The sequence below is a fragment of the Lemur catta genome, chromosome 6 (genome assembly GCF_020740605.2).
Source record: "Lemur catta isolate mLemCat1 chromosome 6, mLemCat1.pri, whole genome shotgun sequence".
In the NCBI taxonomy this organism is placed as follows: Eukaryota; Metazoa; Chordata; class Mammalia; order Primates; family Lemuridae; genus Lemur; species Lemur catta.
Window position 1 is genome coordinate 42856815 of NC_059133.1, and position 21022 is coordinate 42877836.

At 41.1% G+C, this 21022-nt stretch overlaps 1 protein-coding gene across 2 annotated transcripts in view; it reads left to right on the plus strand.

Moving 5' to 3' along the window:
* Positions 1-21022, plus strand: part of PTPRB (protein tyrosine phosphatase receptor type B) — a 106740-nt gene that overhangs the window by 60593 nt on the left and 25125 nt on the right. For both annotated transcript variants that reach the window (XM_045553367.1, XM_045553368.1), the window contains 10 exons: positions 2876-3139; positions 3682-3945; positions 4713-4976; positions 7248-7517; positions 9887-10150; positions 11777-12040; positions 12790-13071; positions 16241-16519; positions 17093-17242; positions 19369-19612. In XM_045553367.1, coding sequence (XP_045409323.1) covers positions 2876-3139; positions 3682-3945; positions 4713-4976; positions 7248-7517; positions 9887-10150; positions 11777-12040; positions 12790-13071; positions 16241-16519; positions 17093-17242; positions 19369-19612 — 2545 coding nt within the window. The remainder of the gene's footprint in view (positions 1-2875; positions 3140-3681; positions 3946-4712; positions 4977-7247; positions 7518-9886; positions 10151-11776; positions 12041-12789; positions 13072-16240; positions 16520-17092; positions 17243-19368; positions 19613-21022) is intronic.

Consider the following 21022-nt stretch of genomic DNA (forward strand, 5'->3'; position numbering starts at 1 on the left):
AGAATGTTCTAACCTCATCTCCTCATTTGGAGACAAAATCTCAGAGAGCGTGTGGCTTCTCCAAGGCTGCATAACTGACCAGCAGCAGAGCTCAGCCTAGCTCCCCTGCTATGTCTATTATGTCACGCTATATCTGAGAGTACTAGTCAAGGACATAAAGAGATTATGCGTACCCTCAGATAAGTAAAAGTCTAAGTATACTGATAATCACACTAATGATTTAGCTCTGAAAAGCAGACTTCCATTTACAAAGCAGTCTTATGTCAGTGTCTCATAATGATGATAAAGGTGGAGCCCCCAAATCACCAGAAATTAAAGGGTATGTCATCCAACTACTAACCTCTTGCTTCCCGTCAATACCACTTCTTGAACATTTCCTATCCATGTGACTTTAATATTGCCAGGCCTTTTGCTAAGATTATTTTTAAATGCAAGACAAGTGATACTTTATTTAATGCATCCTCTTGACTTTTACCAGCATCAACTTGGATTTGGTGCATGACTAACTGGAGCAAGTCATTGCCCCTGACGAATGAGTTTAACTGGAGATTCATGTCTGAGTTGTTGTCTGGTTGATTTTAGCTGATTATCTTAATGCCCTTTTCCTTTTCTGATGCTCTTGCTCTTCATTTTGGGTGAAATACCAATATTTCTAATTCTGTATCGCATCGTCCCACCATGTAGTAAGGCAGGTCTCACAAATTACCCCCAGTCCACCTGGAGAGCTCCTTATTGACTTAGCATGGTATTAAGCCTAGTTTTTCTTCCTGTAATAGTTGCTTTGCCTTCAGGAAATTGCTTGGATGATTGACCTTTCTTAGCCCATGCATACACTGTCACTTCATAATTTCCTCTCCTTAACTCTGCAACAACTACATTCAAGCAGCACTGTAATTGGTTTCAGGTCAATATCCTGAAGAAAGCATGCCAGTCTTTGCTCCATATCTGTGGTGAGCTATATTCCAAAAACTAATCAGTAAATATAATCCAACAAAGGATGCTGATACAACTTGTAGTATGAAAAGCATTGTAAAAAAACAAATGTAGTTTATATCATCCTAGCACTCAGGGAGGCTGAGGAGGGAGGATCTCTTGAGGTCAGGAGTTCGAGATCAGCCTGAGCCCTGAGCAAGAGCGAGACCTTGTCTCTACTAAAAATAGAAAAAACTAGCCCGGCGTGATGGCACACACCTGTAGTCCCAGCTACTCAGGAGGCTGAGGAAAGAAGATTGCTTGAGCTCAAGAGTTTGAGGTTGCTGTGAGCTAGGCTGACACCATGGCACTCTAGCCTGGGAGACCAAGTGAGACTCTGTCTAAAAAAAAAAAAAAAAAAAAAAAAAAAAATGTAGCTTAAATGCAAAAATACTGAAATTTCTGAGCCGTTTCATGATTTGGGAGGAAAGTAGAAGAAAAGACTAAAACACAAGCTTGGCATGTGGTTAGAGCAGAAATCCCTTAACATATACCAAACACAGAGGGAAGCTGTACAGCCTAGAGTACTTGATAGTATCAGAACAGAAATTTAGTACCCTAGATTGAGTTCCTGCCTCTTTTCAATGTTCCTCCTCATTAATATTTATAATGTTCCGTTATAGTCAAACAGTAATGAATCTAAGGCCTATTGTTGAATTAAAATTCAGCATCAAGTAAAAACTAGAATCTCCTTACTATCATGTTCTAAATCTAGAATTGTTATTTTACAGTTTTCCTGGTAACATGCATTTATTTATTTATTGGTTGAGAAGGAAACCATGGATACACGGGATTGTTTGTTTCTTTGTATATTTATTGGGAAGAACCTCAGGTATACAAAATTAGATTAATTATAATTCTTGGTTCAGGAAACCATGTATCAATTGCTACTTTTATTTTTTGACATCTGGTTAGTAATTTTTAATAATTTAACATGTACATGGGAAACCACTACCTAAAATAAAAGCTAGGACCTTAACAATAATCTGCATCAAATCATGTGGTTTCCACCTCACTAATCCATACCAGAGTAACCAACATCTTGACTCCTATGTTTATATCTCCCAAGCTTTCCATCTTGTATAGTTTTATTGCATCTATATACAGACCTAAAATTATAGGTCTTTAAAATTTTAGTTCCTTTAACATTATTTTTTAAAAAAGGTATTTTTAATACAATATGTAATCTTTTGGGGATTGAAACTTTTCACTTATTATGTTGATAAGTTTCATTCATATTTTGTGTTTTGATGTTAAGGGGAAAAAAATCTATATTTTTATGATTTGAGTTAAGAAGAAGAAATTAATTATAGTATTTCACTGTGTTCATTATCCAATCACCTGTAGAGGGACATCCTCTCCAGCACTTAGTTTTATGAGGTTTGTAAGTTTTGCCAGTCCAATGGACGTTAAATGGTATTTCACTGTAGTTTTGACTTGCATTTCCTTGATCACCAGTGACATGGGCAATCTCTTTATGCATTATGCAATTAACCATGTGTTTCCTCTTCTTCCATTTTTCTTTTGGATTGTTTATACTCTTCTTGGTAACATCACATCTTGAGTCACCAAGGCATGCTAGAATTATTAATAGCAGCACCATCATGCATATTAATCATCATTTACCATGTTTAATGTTCCATGTTATAATGACATTTTGTGGTGGCAAACAACAGGATTAGAATGCATTCATTGGGTTCTGTTAAAAGATCTATTTCATCACCCCAAGTAGTGTAACAATCTTTCACCTCCAGAAACTTGTGATCTAGAGATCTAAGATTTGGCTTTTAAATGCATGCAATAAAAATCTACTCACTTTGCTTTATCATCCCAGGTTGTCATCTGTGATACAGTGCTCACTCAGAATCACTACATCTTAGCTGTTCTCTATTCTCTTTTTCAGTGCCTGACAAGGTCCAGGGAATCAGTGTTAGCAACTCAGCCAGGAGTGATTATTTAAAGGTATCCTGGGTGCATGCCACTGGAGACTTTGATTACTATGAAGTCATTATTAAAAACAAAAACAACTTCATTCAGAAGAAAAGCATTCCCAAGTCAGAAAATGAGTGTGTATTTGTTCAGCTAGTCCCTGGGCGGTTGTACAGTGTCACCGTTAGTACAAAAAGTGGACAATATGAAGCCAGTGAACAAGGGAATGGGAGAACAAGTAAGTGGAATGATTGCAAAATCTGACAGTTGGTTGGACTTGAAGGTCATTGAGTAAATAATTTATCTGAATGTTGAATTTTCTCTACTTACTGATTAATACATCACATTCCCAGTACCTCTCACTTGGAGCTAACATCATTCAGCCAAGCCATGGGCCATAATTATAGCATATTTATTGGTAGATAAAAGCAAGCATAGTGGGGGAGCAAGAAGGCCAAATGTCCCATTTTTCTTTCCCGTCTTCCTGCATCGTGGCATTAAAACTCCAGACTTCTTGTTTTATTTTACGACTGAGATCATAACTCATTTTATAATTATATTCTACCAACATTTAGCATGTAAGACTTTTGTCAGAAAAAAAAATCACAATTTTAATCATTGCTTCCAATTTTTCTTATTTAATTATGCATGAAGTAGTTCAAGTGGTTTATTTGGGGAAGGGAAATGTCTGCCAGTTCCTTGAATGTGATTCATAAATTATTGTGTAGGTAAACTCCGATCAGTTCCTTTCCTGAAATGTCTTCTCATTTTTCTCCCCAGTTCCAGAGCCCGTTAAGGATCTAACGTTGCGGAATAGGAGCACTGAGGACTTGCAGGTGACTTGGTCACCAGCTGATGGGGATGTCGACCAGTATGAAGTCCAGCTGCTGTTCAATGACATGAAAGTATTTCCTCCTTTTCACCTTGTAAATACCGCAACTGAGTATCGATTCACTTCCCTAACACCAGGGCGCCAGTACAAAATTCTCGTTTTGACCATCAGTGGCGATGTACAGCAGTCAGCCTTCATTGAGGGCTTAACAGGTAATTTGAAATACTGTTCTTGAACCTGAGTAGATACAGTGGGGTAGTCAACATTCGGGTAGCCCAGGCATTTTCGATTGAGGGTTTGGAGGGATTAAAAGGGAGATGCCTAAATGGGAGAAAGTTATCTTGATAGTAACAATGATGTTGTCCAAGATGGGTTAACAAAAATAAAGTATGATATGGGAAGGGGATGTGATGTGGGGGAAAAACTTTCAGAGAAATAGCATTAAATTGATGTGACTAGCTGGTGCTTGTGAAGCATACAGATTAAGTCTAAATAACTCGGTTGCTTGGTTATCACTTCTTTGGAACTCTATTAGAGTGTTGACATGTATTGACAGTTCACCATGAGCCAGACCTGCAGCCAAGCACTTTATATCTTGTTCAAGCTTCACAGTGCTACAGGCTGGTTACTGTTATCATCATTGCCATTTTTCTGATGAAGAAACTGAAACTTATAAAGGTTAAGTAATTTGCCTGTACTCCCACAGCTAGTAAATGAGAAAACTAAGACTTGGACCAAGCAGTCTAACTAGCCCTGGTGATATCATTGGTGTTCTTCATTTCCGCTCACTGGCCTTGATCTCCCTCTAAACTTTCCCTCAGCAACTTCAGTTCAGGCAGAAAAGTCAGAGAAAAATGGCAAATTTACATCTTTTTTCATGTGTGTAGATACTGACACGTAAGAAGCATGAAAACTTTGGTTGAAAATTTCCACAGTTCATTCTCTAAATGATGGCTTCTAAATTTATTTTCTTTTTTAGTTCCTAGTGCTGTCAAAAATGTTCACATTTCTTCCAATGGAGCCACAGATACCCTGACAGTGACCTGGTCTCCTGGTGGAGGAGATGTTGATTCCTACACAGTGTCAGCATTCAGGCAGAACCAAAAGGTGGAGTCTCAGACCATCCCCAAGCACATCTCTGAGCACACGTTCCACAGGCTGGAGGCCGGGGAACAGTACCAGATTGAGATCGCCTCAGTCAGCGGGTCCCTGAGGAATCAGATAGATGCGCTCGGGCGGACAGGTGAGCACCCACCTGGAGAAGGGTTGTAGCATGCCTCAGCGTTCTCCACGGTGGGACAGTGAATGGGTTCAGGCATCCACAAATCAAAAAATCTAAATTTAAAACCACCTAAGTTTGTACAAGTCAGTGTTGTTTTAAGAGTCTTTCTCATTTTTTCTTTTCATCTTACTTTCCTTTCTTTAAATTTTTTTTATCAAACTTCTTTTGTTTTTTTTCCATTTTTATTTTATTTTTCTTTCTTAATAAAGATTTTCAAAACAAGTGAGAGGTAATTAGAAACCAAATCATTTGAATAAACTTTTATGCTTGCTAAAGGATATAAAATCTTTCATTTTAATCAGCGGATTTCCGTCATTGTATATTTTTCAAAATTTCTCCCTTTTCTCAAAATTCTTTTTTTTTAAGAAAAAGTATACACCCATGCCATCTACTTTACCAGGGATAACTAAAGGACAAGTATCAAATGAATGAATAATGTGTTTATTTATATTAATATCACTATTCATATATTATTTTTAAAACAAAAATAAACTATAAGTGCCTTTGATATGCTAGGCGTTTAAAATGATCTCTAGTCATACTACGAGGCAGAGATCATTAACTTCATCTTACAGATGAGGAAAGTAAGGCTCAGAAAGTTTATGAAACATTATCAAGGGTACATAAAATAAGACCTAGAGCTATAATTCAAATCTAGGTCCAGCGGGCTCCAAATCTCATGCTGTTTACTGTGACACAGTACTTCTTAGATGTCTCCCATTCTCATGACCATTTATTTAGTGATAGGGCCTGGGACTTCCATACCATGCCCTACTGTGCCTCTATTTCATATCTATATCTATTATTTATATCTATATATCTCCAACCTTATGTCAAGCACTATGTCAGAAAGTGGGCATTCAATAGCAAGACAGAGCCCGTGACCTCAAGAACCTTATAATCTAGTGAAGGAGACAGAGAAGTAAAAAGGTAATGTGGTAAATGCTAAAGACAACATGGTAAATGCTAAAGTAAGAGTAATTATGGAACATTATGGGAGCAAACAAGAAAAGTCAAGGAAGGCTTCCAGGAGGAAGTAAAACTTAAAGAGTAAGAAGTCATCTGCTAGACTGGGTTCTAGCAGAAAAAGCAAAAGCCTGCACGTGAGAGAAAGCATGGCACATTTGAGGCCCGACACACTGTTTAGTACACTAGAATAAAGAACGTGAGCCATGTGACCAGGTAAGCAGATAGACCAAATCGTGAAGGGCCTTGTACGGAGAGCCACTGAAGGCCCATCAGTGTGGGAGGGCTGTGAAAATATGCTGGATATGGTATGCAGGTGAGGAAGAAAGGGACTGGTCAAGGGACTGTGGCAACAGTACATGCCAGAGATGGTACGGTCCTCAGGTAGTGACAGTAGAGGAGAGAATGGATAGATTCAAGAGACAGAAGATTTAGGACACAGAAATTATAAAACTTGTGTTTGCGTATGTGTAGAAACGTGAGGGTGACAGCTTAAGTTTCTGACTTGGACCAAGACAGAGGAGCAAAAGATAAGGAGAACGTAGGGGAAGGGAGACAAGGAGTCCTATTTGGATTCTTGAATGTTGGGTATCTGTGGAACATCCAGGGAGAGATATAATTTGCAAAAACAGGAGAGAGATCTGAGCTGAAAATTTAAATTTGGGAGTTGTCACCTTATGGGTGACAATTCAAACCATGAGGGTAGATTAAATCTCCTAAGAAGGTTATGTAGAATGAGAAAAGAAATGAACCTCGTACAGAAAATATTATTAATAAATAATACTATTTTGCCTTTCACATCAGGAGCTATAGTACAAATATTATTATATACTACTGCTTAAGTCAAGGCTTGAAGTTTTGACTTGAGTTAATATTGGGAATAAAAGTCTAAACAAGAGACATCATTCAGCCATCTAAGTTACATTCATTGAAGATAAATTTGTTCGGCATTCTTCCACTTTCTAAATACAGAGATAGGCATCACTCTGAATATTTATCAGTGTCACTTTCACTAACTCTTCTACCTGTTTGATCTTAAGATCCTCTCTAAAATCAGAGGAAAAAACAGAAAATCAAAATATTTATACAGACAAGTCAGCCAAGAAATATTTTCTCCCTAAGGGCACCCAGAAGGTGTCAATGCAGCATAAATAAAGCAAAGGCATTGTCTCCTACATCCGTTGATTTAGGAGAGTTTTTCTCAATTGGCTACTTCATCCTAAATGATAGAACTTGAATTTTCTTGCTTCTCTTGCTTCTTTGCAGTGCCAGCAACTGTCCAGGGAATAAGTGCAGACAATGCATACAGCAGCCATTCCTTAATAGTAAGCTGGCAAAAAGCTGTTGGTGTGGCAGAAAGATACGATGTTCTGCTTCTAAATGAAGATGGGATCCTTCTGAGCAACACGTCAGAGCCAGCCACCACCAAGCAACACAAATTTGAAGATCTAACACCAGGCAAGAAATACAAGATACAGATCCTGACTGTCAGTGGAGGTCTCTTTAGCAAGGAAGCTCAAACTGAAGGCCGAACAGGTAATCAGCACCCCTTCCTGTTTTGAACCAGGTAGCTCCAATGTCTACTATTGTGTAAGAATCACAGGGTGACAGGGATGAAGCCAGCCACATTGGGAGGGGACACCTATTTCTTGACACAGTAGTAGCATTCACCCTGATTTACCACTTCCACGCCACTCAGCCTGTCCCCCCGACAGCTTTGAGCCTGCCACACCGAGTTTGATTTTTCATTAAAACTGGTACTATTAGTTTCCTATTGCTGCTACAATAAATTACCTCAAACATAGTGGCTTAAAACAGCACACATTTATTATCTTACAGTTCCTTCAGGTTAGAATCTAAAAATGGATCTTCCAGGACTGAAATCAAGATATCAGGTGTCAGCAGGGCTCTTGTTCATTCTAGAGACTTTAGGGGGAGAATCTGTTCCTTGCCTTTTTCATCTCCTAGAGGCCACCCACATTCCTTGTCTCGTGTCCCCCTTCCAGCAATGACATTGCTCCAACCTCTGCATCTGCCCTCACATCTCTTTCTCTGCTCTCCTGCCTCCTTCTTCCATCTTTTAAGGACTCTTGCAAGTACCTTGGTCACCACATGGACAATCTAGGATAACCTCTTTGTCTCCAAATCCTTAACTTAATCACAACTACAGAGTCCCTTTTGCCACATAAAGTAACACATTCACAGGTTGCAGAGATTAGGACATGGACATCTCTGGGGCCATTATTCAGACAACCACACTGGCCTAATTGATTAATTATTTATTAAGTACCTAGGTCTGAAGGGGGTGGGGGTAAGGTTGATAGGGACATAACAATGAGTCAGACATGCCTCTTGTCCTTGAAGAGCTGACTGACTACTTGGGGAGACAGAGGCATCGACAAATAATGACAGTACATTGTGATAAAGATTATCTTGTCCAACATTCAGGAAAGCATGGAGGTTGGGTGGAATTGGGAAATCTTCATAAAAGTGACATTTTGGTACTGTCATGAAAAATAAAGCAATTCTCCATACGAAGAGAAGGTGCCAAACACCCGTGCAGACAGACTATCCTGAGCAAAGGCTGGAGATGTGGGAAGGAACGATGAGAAGTTGTGAGTAGCTAACGTGTGGTGCACAGTGGAAAGCTGAGGCTGGAAACCAGACTGGGGCCAAATTAGAATGTGCCTGGCATGCCTTCCTCAGGAGTTTAGTTTTTTATTATCTTATAAGCAGTAAGGAGGCAATAAAAAATTTTCAGCTAGAGAGTAATTGTTATGTAATGAAAATTTGTACCTTAAAAAAGATAAGGCCAGGCGTGGTGGCTCATGCCTATAATCCCTGCACTTTGGGAGGCCGAGGTGGGAGGATGGCTTGAGGCCAGGAGTTCAAGACCAGCCTGCTCAACATAGTCAGACTCTGTCTCTACAAAAAATAAGAAAACTAGCCAGGTGTGGTAGTACAAGCCTGTAGTCCCAGCTACTTGAGAGGCTAAAGTGGGAGGATCACTTGAGGCCTGGAGTTCAAGATCAGCCTGGGCAACATAGTAAGACCCCGTCTTTAAAATGAAACAAAATGAAATGGAATGAAATGAAAGAATGCAGGGGCCCTGGTGAAGAATAGTAGATATAGTCAAGAAGTATTTCTGCATTAGAAACGGTGGTACTTGGTGGCTGAGTGGATTAGAAAAAGGGGAAAAGAATAAGATTCCAGAGTTTCTACCTGGGGTGTCTGGTAAAAGGTGATTCCATTAACAGAGATAAAAGAAGCAGGAGGAAGGAGGGTCAAGGAGAAATCTAGACTCTGTTCTGTATTGAGTTTGTCTGAATGACTTGCAGAGAAAGGGAACATAGACAAATGGGAATATGGGCCTGAGCTCAGAGGAGAACTGGGCTGGACATAAAAAGCTTTGGACCAAAATGCTAGTTAAATCTGTAAAGTAAATGAGAGAGATTGCTCGGCTAGTCCTATAGAATATGAAGGGACCCAGGGACAGAACCATGGGAAAGACCCACTTTTAAGGGCCTGGCATAAGGAGAGGAGAAAGCAAAAAGAGCCTGAGAAAGAGCATGCAGGGTGGAGGGAGGAGAACCCAGGCGAAATCAAGACAGATGTCCTGTTCAGTTTCTGCCGGCCTCTCAGGCCTTCCAAGGAGCCAGGCAGCAGCTGTGCCCACAGTTTGGCCTCACGCTGTTCCTGGCAGCACTTGTCCTCCTTGCCAAGAGGTAGCCCTAAAGCCCAAAAGGGGCACAAAATCCTAATATGAAACTTTTAAAAATGGTTTTGGCTTTTCCTATTGTTTTTCTTTCCCATCTGACTTGAATCTGACTTTCTCTGTTTGCTTCTCCCTTTCTTTCCCACCCCCTGCCTCTCCCTCCCTCACTCCCTTGCTCCTGACTTTGCAGTCCCAGCAGCTGTCACCAATCTGAAGATCACAGAGAACTCCACCAGGCACCTGTCCTTTAGCTGGACCCGCTCCGTGGGGGAGCTCAGCTGGTACAATATCTTTCTGTACAACCCGGATCGGACTCTTCAGGAGAGAGCGCAAATTGACCCTCAAATCCAGAGCTTCTCTTTCCAGAACTTGCTGCAAGGCAGAATGTACAAAATGGTGATTGTAACTCACAGTGGGGAGCTGTCGAATGAGTCTTTCATATTCGGTCGAACAGGTAAGACCCGGACCCAAGCAGTAATGAACAGCAAGGCAATTGTCACCGCATTCACTGGCTTTGCCTTGATTTGTCCTTAGATTCCTATTCTATCCAGGATGTAGCTTCATGAAAAATGTGTGACTTTCAGGTTTTTTGACCCTAAATCACACCTTTTATTGTACACAAATAATTTGTGGCCCCTTTTTGCACTGGCTTCTGCTCTTTTGCCTCCACTTGTTTGCTTGATGGGGTTTGGCGAAAAATGAATCTGGCCCCTCCACTTGCCAGCAGACTGTCCAAGAAGGTGTTATGTAACCCATCACGGCTCAGTTCAAGCTATGCCCTTCAGCTTTCTGCAAGAAGTAGATGGAGCGGAGGGCAGGAGCAGAGAAAGGCAACCACAAATTGGACAAACAAGCAGTGACTGCTGTGAATTGGAAACATAGCACTAGAGGAAATGAAAACAAAGAGTTTTCAGGATAATGAGTGAGAGAGAAAGAGACATCTCCCTGGGCTGCAAATAAGAAATAGAATCTACTTTTTTCTATAATTTGAGTTTTCATCTCCTATTCAACTGTTTTTCCTCATCTGACAGTAGTTTCGGGGTGCTCCTCTGTGCCAGGCACATGGCTCACTGCTGGAACGTGACAGTGAAGAAGACAGACAGGGCGCCTGACCTCAGAGAGCTGTACACTAGGGGAGAGGGGAGGGGACTGGCACAGATTTTAAAGGGAGATGATTTCAAAACACCTTAAATTCTATGAAAGAAATGAACAATGTGTCATGACGGTGACTTGGCAGGACAAGAAACTGCTTTAGATAGAGAAGGCATCGTAGCTGAGACCTGAGACGAGGGGAGCCACATGAAGACATATGCCAAGAACACCCAGCAGAAGTGCTCAGTATGTCTTTTGAAAGGAATGAAAAATAGCAGCAATACACCTCGACCACAAATACAGTTGCCTGCATGTTGCCATTTTCAGGGCCCCCTGCCCCCTGCCCCCTGCCCCCTGCACACCTTCCCTTACCTGCCCAACAATATTTAAAGTCCTCCCAACAAGTGGCAACAGTCTTCATTTTCCAAAGAATAACAAAGCTTAAATCTCCATGGGACAAGTGGTGGTGTGGCTAATCTATACAATAGGAGGAGTGACTGTTAACATTTCTTTTCCTAAATGAGGTTGTGCCAATACAAGTTGTGTAAGAAAGAGCGTAAGAGACCTGAGAACCTACAGGAGAATGGAGACGAAGTAACAAGACCCAGAGAGCATTGTTATGGGATGGTGGCTGCTAGTGAGATGGGCCAGACTGGGAGGAACTGGAACATTTTACGAACATTTTCTGGGCCTTTTATGAGCTAAGTTACAAACTATTTGGCTAGTGTTAATTAAGCATTTAGGAAGATTTCATTTGACATGTTTATCAGGGTGCATGTGGCAAGCATATAGAAGTCACCACCTGTTTTGTTTTGTTTTAATTTGTGCCACATGCCCCTAAACGTAAGTGATCTGAAATGTAGGCAAGATATGACTCTACAATACGTGTGACTTACCCATATGCCCAACATGGCTCACACTGTCACCTGCAGGCCAAAAGGCCTTCGTTTCTGTTTTGTTCTCAGTAAGAGTTTTTCATCTGTTTAAGTCCCAGCCTCCGTCAGTAATCTCAAGGGGTCCAATCGGAACATGACAGACAGCCTTTGGTTCAGCTGGAGTCCAGCCTCTGGGGACTTCGACTTTTATGAGCTGATTCTCTACCATCCCAATGGCACGAAGAAGGAAAACTGGAAAGACAAGGACTTGACCGAGTGGCGTTTTCACGGCCTCGTTCCTGGAAGGAAGTACACGCTGTGTGTGGTAACTCACAGTGGAGACCTCAGCAATCAGGCCACAGGGGAGAGCAGAACAGGTAAGAAGCCCAGGTGCTAATGGCCAAGGGTGGGTGGGAAATAGCGTCAAAAGGACACATTTTCATTATGATTTTAATGACAAGAAATAAAGTTATTAATGATGTGCCATGTGCTAGCCCTGAACTTGAGAAGGCACTATGGTATAGGGGATAAAGGATGCAGATTTTGGTCAAAAAGATCTAGGTCCTTAGCTTAGTTCTGCCATTCAGCTGTATGAAGTTGGATAAGTCACTGAACATCTCTAAGCCTCAGTTTTCTTATCTGCAAAATGGGGACAATCATATACAATCATCATTGTGTTGCTATGAGCAGTGCTTCCTAACTGATTTTATGTCACGGGAACACATAGATAATATTAATATATGAATGCCACCCTGGGATCAACCAACTAGGCTGTCTGCAATTGGACATAATTGTCCATGGACCCCAGCCCTGTCACCTCAAAATCTGATGGAATCAATACCTTTGCACTCTTGTAACCCATTCAGAACACACTCATGTTCCACAGTGCCCCAGTAAGGAAGCTATGGTTATGAATATTTAAGAAAAGACACATAAAATAATTGAGGACAGTGCCTTACACATAATAAATATTATAAAGGAAAGCTCCTACTACTATATTATTATCATATTATCTCTTCCTACAAAGTACATTAAAAGGTACTGCTGTCACTCAGCTGTCTTATTTGCATATGTTATGGATGTTACCGATACAATAACATGATTTTTCACTTTCTCCTACATACAGCCCCAAGTCCTCCCAGTCTTATGTCCTTTGCTGATGTCGCAAACACATCCTTGGCTATCACCTGGAAGGGGCCCCCGGACTGGACAGACTACAATGACTTTGAGCTGCAGTGGTTGCCCAGAGATGCACTCACTGTCTTCAACCCCTACAACAGCAGAAAATCAGAAGGACGCATCGTGTATGGTCTTCGGCCGGGGAGATCCTATCAATTCAGTGTCAGGACTGTCAGTGGCGATTCCTGGAAGACCTACAGCAAACCAATTTTTCAATCTGTGAGGACAAGTATGACACGTTTTGCTACTCTTTATTCTCATTTGGCGTAGAGGAAATACATGTTCAACATCTTATTTCAATGGAGCTTGGTTTAAATGCACATTTTTACTTGGGATTGGTTGGATTTGAATTCAGGCAGAAATCTATACAGATTTGCTCATTCACTCAACACTAACAACAATAGACAATAAAGAAATAATCTCTGCCTTCACGGAAGTTATAATTAGGTGGGAGGTTCTACCATTAAACAGACAAGTACATTTTGGGTGTGATGCAGGAAGTATTAATAAACGGCACTATAGAAAGCCCAGTAGGGGAATCAGACCCAGTACAAGGGAGCTTCCTGGAAGAAGAAACAGCCAAATTGAACACAAGGAAAGAGCAGGATTCATCAGGTAAAGGTGGGGGAAGAAGTGAAGAATATTCCAGGTAGGGAGAATAAAATATTCCAAGATCAGGGAGGAGAAAGAAAGATCAGCCAATAAGGAACAGAAAGACATTTACTTGTCCAGAGCATAAAAGGTGAGGATTAAGAGAATCAGATTGTAAAATGTCTATTTGCCACGGTAACAACTTTGAACTTCATTCTGAACCAATTGGAGCCACTCAATTTCAGCAGAGAAATCACAATCATTAAACTTTAGAAAGTCACTCTGGGTACAGTGTAGAGAATAGATTGAAAGGGGCCAGACTAGAAGCAGAGGGATCAGTTAGGAAATGCTGCTGCATGTCCCTAAGATAAAATACTTTCACAATGAAGTGTATACCAGTTTCTTACCAAAGGCATTTTGGGATAGACACAACAATCCTCAAAGAAGCAATGATTTTCAGTGTAGGAACCTCAATCCAAATATTTATTTTTCAGTAATACTCAGTACATGTAGCTTCCAAGATCAGATGAGGTACTTACTGGTTGTTGATAAAAATACATAGTAGAAAATTAGAAATTTAAGCAGGTAGTTGTTTTATTTATTCAATAAACATTAATGCTATAACAGATATAACTTGTGCTCTGTGTTGTATTCAAAGAGCACTTTGGGATCAGATTGTTGTGTGTCAAGAGAAATATGTGAAAAATAATTAAGAGTTTTATATTAATACTTTATAGCAAGCTCAGGATGAGTTTTCAGTGGCTTATAGTGCGCTGTATTAAGATTATATTAATAAATCTATTAACCAGAACAACTGCAGTGGTTACCAAACCCAAGGCAGGACCCTAAACACTCTGCCAATTGCATCTTGGTATTGGAGTCACCCAGGGAAACAACACAGTCAAGCACTGGGTGGAACAAAGCTTTACTTACATAGAGAAGAGACAGAGCAAGATCAGCTTCCGTCGTATGTGTCAGTCCCCCATGGCCAGCAGATCTCTCCCAGCTGCCGATGCAGGGCTGTTGGCTGTGTGCATTTCTCTTAGGCCGCAGTAGAAGGACCCTGTCCCCTCTCCTCAGATGACAGATATATAGCACTGGTGTTGGCCAGATGCCATGTGATGTACATGCTTAAGCAGAACAAAAGAGCATACATTGAGTTTGCAACAGGGAAAGATATTCCCACACAGGCAATAAGCCCAGCACAGGCCATGTGGGTGCTTGATCCCTTGGTAAGAAAATGTTTGAGGCCCAAGGGGTCAAAAGAAGAAATATTTCACACCTGAGACTGCCTTTCTCAATAGTGTCGCAGGTGCTCAGTTTAAAGAGCTCATAAAACTCCACAGAGGCTGGACTTATAGATCATGACTGGACTATTGTCTTCAGTCCTGGATGCTAGAATTGAAGAAAAGCATTTACAAATGGGGCACAACCAAGACAAGAACAACACAAAGACAGACTCAATCCCATGTATCATGAGAAATGACTGATGATTTTTTTTTTTTGGATTGTACTCCTTAGGATTGGGTTTGTCTGTGGGTAACAGAAAACCCAAAATAATAGAGGCTTAAATAGAATAGAAGTTTATAATTATTGTATAAAATCATTCCAGTACTTCATTTCTTACAAATAGGCTCCAACCATGATGAACAACTTGCAATTCTCAATTATCTACCTTCCCACTTCCCCGAGCCCCTCTCTTGGCGCTTGGGTTCATAGTTTTCTCTACCCAGAATGCCCCTTTCCCAATACCTTGGCCAAGTGTCATCTCTGCCATAAAGCCTTTGCTGACTTCTGCCTACTACTAATAGCTGGCAGCTAAAAGTTTTGTGTCACCCCACACAGCACCTTCTTTCCCCTTTTTTTCTGGTACATTCTCCTTTCTACCTTGTATTATGGCTATTTTGGACTCATCTCCCTTCCTGGAGGTTAAGGCTAATGTCTTACCTACCTCTCCACTGTTCACAGTCCCTACCAGAGCACCTTGCACATCATAGGTACCTATTTCTACCAACACTTGAAATATTTCACTCCACTCTCTCCTTGTTCGCATTGTCTCTGTGGAGAGGGCAGATGGAATTCTTATCTTTGTTCATCTATAGGGAAGATGTTTTCCCCCCTCTGGCTTCTTTTAGGAATTTATGTTTGATTTTCTGTAGTATGAAAATGATATGCCTAGGTGTAGTGGGTTTTTTGGCATATATTCTACCTGTTGTTTTTTTGAGCTTCCTGGATCTGTGATTTGGTGCCTGACATTAATTTGTGGGAAATTCTTAGTCAGTATTGTTTCAAATATTTCTCCTATTCCTTTTCTTCTTCTTTTTCTTCTTCTGGTATTCCCATTATGTTTTTGTTATAACCTTTTGCGACTTAGCTGACATTTGTATTCCTTGGTATGAAACAAGAATTAAGATGCTAAGTGTTTCCATGTTGTGATTTTTTAGGACAAGAAATCCTATAACAAAGCATGTGTCAGCAGAAGGTTAGTTGTATTCCAAATCAGAGCACTACTCTGCCTCACCTTCTCTTTGACTTCAGCCACTTGATTTCAGTGCCCTCTTTGATCATGTTGTCACTTCATGATTTTCTAATGGGACAGCATTTTAACTTTTAATGCTTCTCAAAGTGGGATCTGGCAGGCAGAAATTCCCTTGGTGATCCATGAGAATTTTTTCCTCTAAAAACAATCCAAGTAAATTTTGAGAACTATTTATTTAGATCCCAGAGCTAGTTGGACCCAAAAGAGCTGGGGAAAACAATGTGTCTCCTAGAGTTCTGAAATGTGTCTCCTCCTCTCTCTCCTTTAGAGCCAGACAAGATACAAAACCTGCATTGCCGGCCTCAGAACTCAACAGCCATTGCCTGTTCTTGGATCCCTCCTGATTCTGACTTTGACGGGTATAGCATTGAATGCCGGAAAATGGACACCCAAGAAGTTGAATTTTCCAGAAAGCTGGAGAAAGAAAAATCTCTGCTGAACATCATGATGCTAGTGCCCCATAAGAGGTACCTGGTGTCTATTAAGGTACAGTCAGCCGGCATGACCAGCGAGGTGGTTGAAGATAGCACCATCACAATGATAGACCGTAAGTGTCCCCAGAGGTGCACCTGGAGCTTCCTTTCACTCAGGGTGAGGGGGCTTTGCACTTTTCTTTGTCATCCTGTCCCCACTATTCACTTGCATACAGTTCACATTTGCATAAGCCCATCTGGTTGTCACTTGGAAAGGAGGGCCTAAAAGACTCCAAGAAATTAAAACATTTCTCTGGCTAAAGTACCCTGCCAGCAAACAAGTTAAGTGATCTTAAAGTAACTGGATGAGTTAGTATTTAAACACATCACTTTGCCTGATATATAGTTAGAGCTATAATGGAGCTTTTAAGCAATTTGATGCTACAACTTCAGGAAATCCTGCTGAAGAGCTGCCTCTTTCATTATGTTTAATGTGCCACTAGCAAATCACTTCCTCTGCCTGCTTTCCTTCAGGAGAGGAGGAGAGTTTCTTGATTACAAGTGTTAAACACATACACACATGTGTGTGCACATACACACATACGGTCTGATGTAGGAGTGGAGCTCTGCATTTCACTAACTGTTGTTTATCATGTGAAAGCAGAGTTTGTGACCCCTCTTGGTTCCTTCCTCATCTCTTTTTCCAGGCCCCCCTCCTCCACCTCCGCACATCCGTGTGAATGAAAAGGACGTGCTAATTAGCAAATCTTCCATCAACTTTACGGTCAACTGCAGCTGGTTCAGCGACACCAATGGAGCCGTGAAATACTTCACGGTGGTGGTGAGAGAGGCTGATGGTAAGTTGTCCTGAGTTAACTCTACTGGTTCTCACAGTTCACATGGGGACTCTTTCTGTGACAAGTTTTTAATATTATTTGGCTCGATCTCTGCTGGATACACAGAGATGTAACAAAAAACTTCTCAAAGACTCAAAAAATCGGCAATAAAGCCTATTATCCTATGGGTTGAATTATTAAATGGGAAAATAATAATGATAGCAATGACAATGACAACAATAACCATCATCTATTGAGCCCTTACTATGTGCCAGGCGTTACTGGAAGTGCATTGCGCATATTGACTGGTTCAATCCTCTTCGCTATTTATTCCATCTTGTCTCCTACTCTCTTGTTCTGCCATTAAACAGCAATATGCTTCAGCTCTCTCCACCCATTCCTGTCTCAAATACCTCAACTGACCATACACTCGCAAACCACCTACCAATTTACAAAAATAACCAAAAGCTTGAAAGAAGGAAAAGATGTTCACGAGAATTGTTCCTCCTTTTTCTAATGAATTTTGAATAGTATGTTTTATTCTCCAGTTTCCTAAATTATTTACTGTCTACCTGATTCCTGCAGACTGGGCAAATACTGGGTAGTAGTCATCACAACATTCCATTAACCACGGAATGTGATCTTCAGAGCTTATTATGTCAACATTTGTCAAACCACCAATAAGAATGTTGTGTTTGGGGCACACATGTCCATGTATGTATTTGCCATTGAGGTTTTGTGTGTTATTTCTCCAGAAGACATGCTTGTGCCTGGAATGGCATTAATATACTTTACCTTCCTTATATTTTTCAAAATTGTTTAAGGTGCTGCACATGAGTTTCTTAAGCATCCCTGATAATTTTGACCCGTTTGTGATTAAGGGGGAAACTTTAAACCTGACAAACACTGAAGCAATTTCTAGGTTAAATGGTATTTTAATCTCACTGGGTATCTAACAGTCTGTGTGCTTTTTACATTTTGTTTAATTGTACTAAAGCTAATAATTAAATTATTAAATTATTAATTAAATAGTTTCAAGGGTCAGTGGTGCATCCCAGATTTCCTCATACCTCATAATTGAAGATAAATCGATGAACTGTGGAAAGACTTTAGATTTAATTAGGCCACAATGAAGACAATGTTTTACTCCATGAATACAAGGCAGTGACCAAAAAGAAGTCACAGCCCAGAAAACAGCCTTGTGTTCTCCAGCTGTGTTGGGTTTCCGTTACTGATGTCCATGGAGATGGGCTGTGGTTCCTTGGTGGGCTAAGATAACAACCCACGTCATATAAATGTCATTTATAGCATATATGCTTATTCTGAAGGCAGCATTCCCTCTTAACTACTGCCAACAAAATAATATTTCCAAGACCCACTTGTTGTGAGAAAATTTCATTAAACAAGAGTCCAGGATGCTATGAAGAACCCCCACAGTACCACTCCTTGAAGTTCATTGTAAATGGTATCTGATCTCTATAATATTTATCTTCCTACTTTTGCTTTTCTCCAGCCAACATCAAAACTAGCTTGCAGTGCCAAAACACACAGCAGGGTGGGTAGATAGGGGAAGAGTTCTGGGACATGCTCTGAGTGAGGGGCCAAATTGGAGCCAGGATTCAACTGTACTCAAGATAACAGAGAGCCACACGCAGAGCAATTATCAGCCCAGGCGTGGCACATGGAGCGTGCCTTGTGGGATGACCGCTCTGGCCTGTGACATGATTTCTCTTATCTTTTCCCTATTTCCCAGGTCATAGGGGTTTCCTTATTAGCTCAACTACAGTGGTTATTGGCAAGGTAGAGAGCTCGTCAAGTGGGTTGACTCTCACAACAGGGAGTCGTCCAACTCTCTGGAGTTGCAGGACATGTTATCGTTTCATGCAATGACTTACCCTCATTTTATGTCCTACGAAAATGATGGTATAGATGTGTATTTTATATACACACATAATACTTTATTTATTTTTATTTTAGAAAAAGTGAATTAAAATTAATTTCACTAGGAGAATTTCACATCATCCTTTGAGATCCCAGAATCCGTATTCTGGGGATGGCCAGACACAGTGGGTAAAACCACTTAGACATCACTGAAATCACTCAAGTCACGAGAAAGACTGTCCTTAACTGTGGGTTTTCTCTTCCAGGCAGTGATGAGCTGAAGCCAGAACAGCAGCATCCTCTCCCTTCCTACCTGGAATACAGTCACAATGCCTCCATTCGAGTGTATCAGACCAATTATTTTGCCAGCAAATGTGCTGAAAGTCCTGACAGCAACTCCAAGAGTTTTAATATTAAGCTTGGAGCAGAGATGGAGAGCCTCGGTGGAAAATGCGATCCCAATCAGCAAAAATTCTGTGACGGACCACTGAAGCCACACACTGCCTACAGGTTAGATGTATTACCATCATTTTGCTAGGAGGGACGTGCTACATTACTCGGTGCTCTGCTGTCTGAGCGTCTGATGCATGTGAGCTCCTATAGATTAATAACCTATGTTACAAGAGTACTGTATATATTACTGGGTAATTTATAACAGTTCGGTTCCTGCCTCCATTAGCAGGTAATGTGTAAAGACAGCCTTCAGCCTTGTACAAAAGCTCCAATTCTTTATGTGAAGAATGCAAGGATCTTAACAGATTGTTCTTTCTCCTACAACTTCTTCAATATGAGTCAGATAATTTACGATGTTCACTATTATGAAAATGTCCAAATATTAATAGAAAGACAGAGTTTAGGGAGACCCAAACCATAGGAGGTTATATCTACCACGTTTAATGAGGACTGGAATTATACTTATTTATTTACCTTCTAAGGCATTGTAAAGATAGTCCAGACAGAACTCTTGAAGGAAAAGGGCCCCTGAATGAATGGGGCACACTCTCTTCCCACTGAGATGGCAGATGTAAACCAGCAGCCTTTTGGCTTTGGCCCCAGAAGCATTGCTGCCACCAACAGGCCCTCCCAGCCGCAGGAATTGGTAGTGCTCTTGCTCTGCTCTGCGATTTCAGAAAGCAGGTACAAGCAGACAGCACCCCAATCAGCATCCTCAGGAGACAGGGACCTAGGCTATTGTCTTGGACAATAGACATCTGAGAGTACGACTTTTGCAGAGGATGCACCTTCTCTGTTGGGTGTTGGACGAGCTGGTATCTAGGCCATTGTGGCAGCCAATCAGGTTCTCCATGTACCAGTGTCCATTCTGGTTGGTCCGCGCTGAGATCTCATTGATTCTCACATATTTGGAGTATCACTCCTGGGTCTCAGTAGACAAAACTCTTCCACCAGCTCCAAAAGGAAACTATGACATAGCATCAGACAGAGAGAGTTTTTAGCCCCTCCTTTGCATCAGCAAAGGCAAGCAGGTGTTTTGCTAAGACAGAAGACTCGCTTTTGGCAGGAATCTGTAGAGCTGCCTCTGCTCAGGACTCAGCAGAAGCTTGCTGTTGCCTCCCAGGCAAAGTCAGCATCTCCAGAGTAAACACACACAAACTTACTAGTGACATTTACTTCAAGAAGGAGTAAATATCAGCTCAACCAGCTACCGGACCCACACCCCAACTGTCAACCCACAGCTGCACAGCCGGGCACCCCCTCAGCTCCAGTTTCACAGCACCCCCTCCCTGTATCCCTCCAATACTGCATTTATAAGTGGCTTTTAACCCTTTATCAAATTACCTGTCCTCTTCACTAGACTGCAAGAGCTCACAGTCTAACAGGGGACACAGACATGTCATTGGTTATGAAACAATATGGCATGTACCTGACACAACCGAGGTGCTTGTGAGATGTTTATGAACA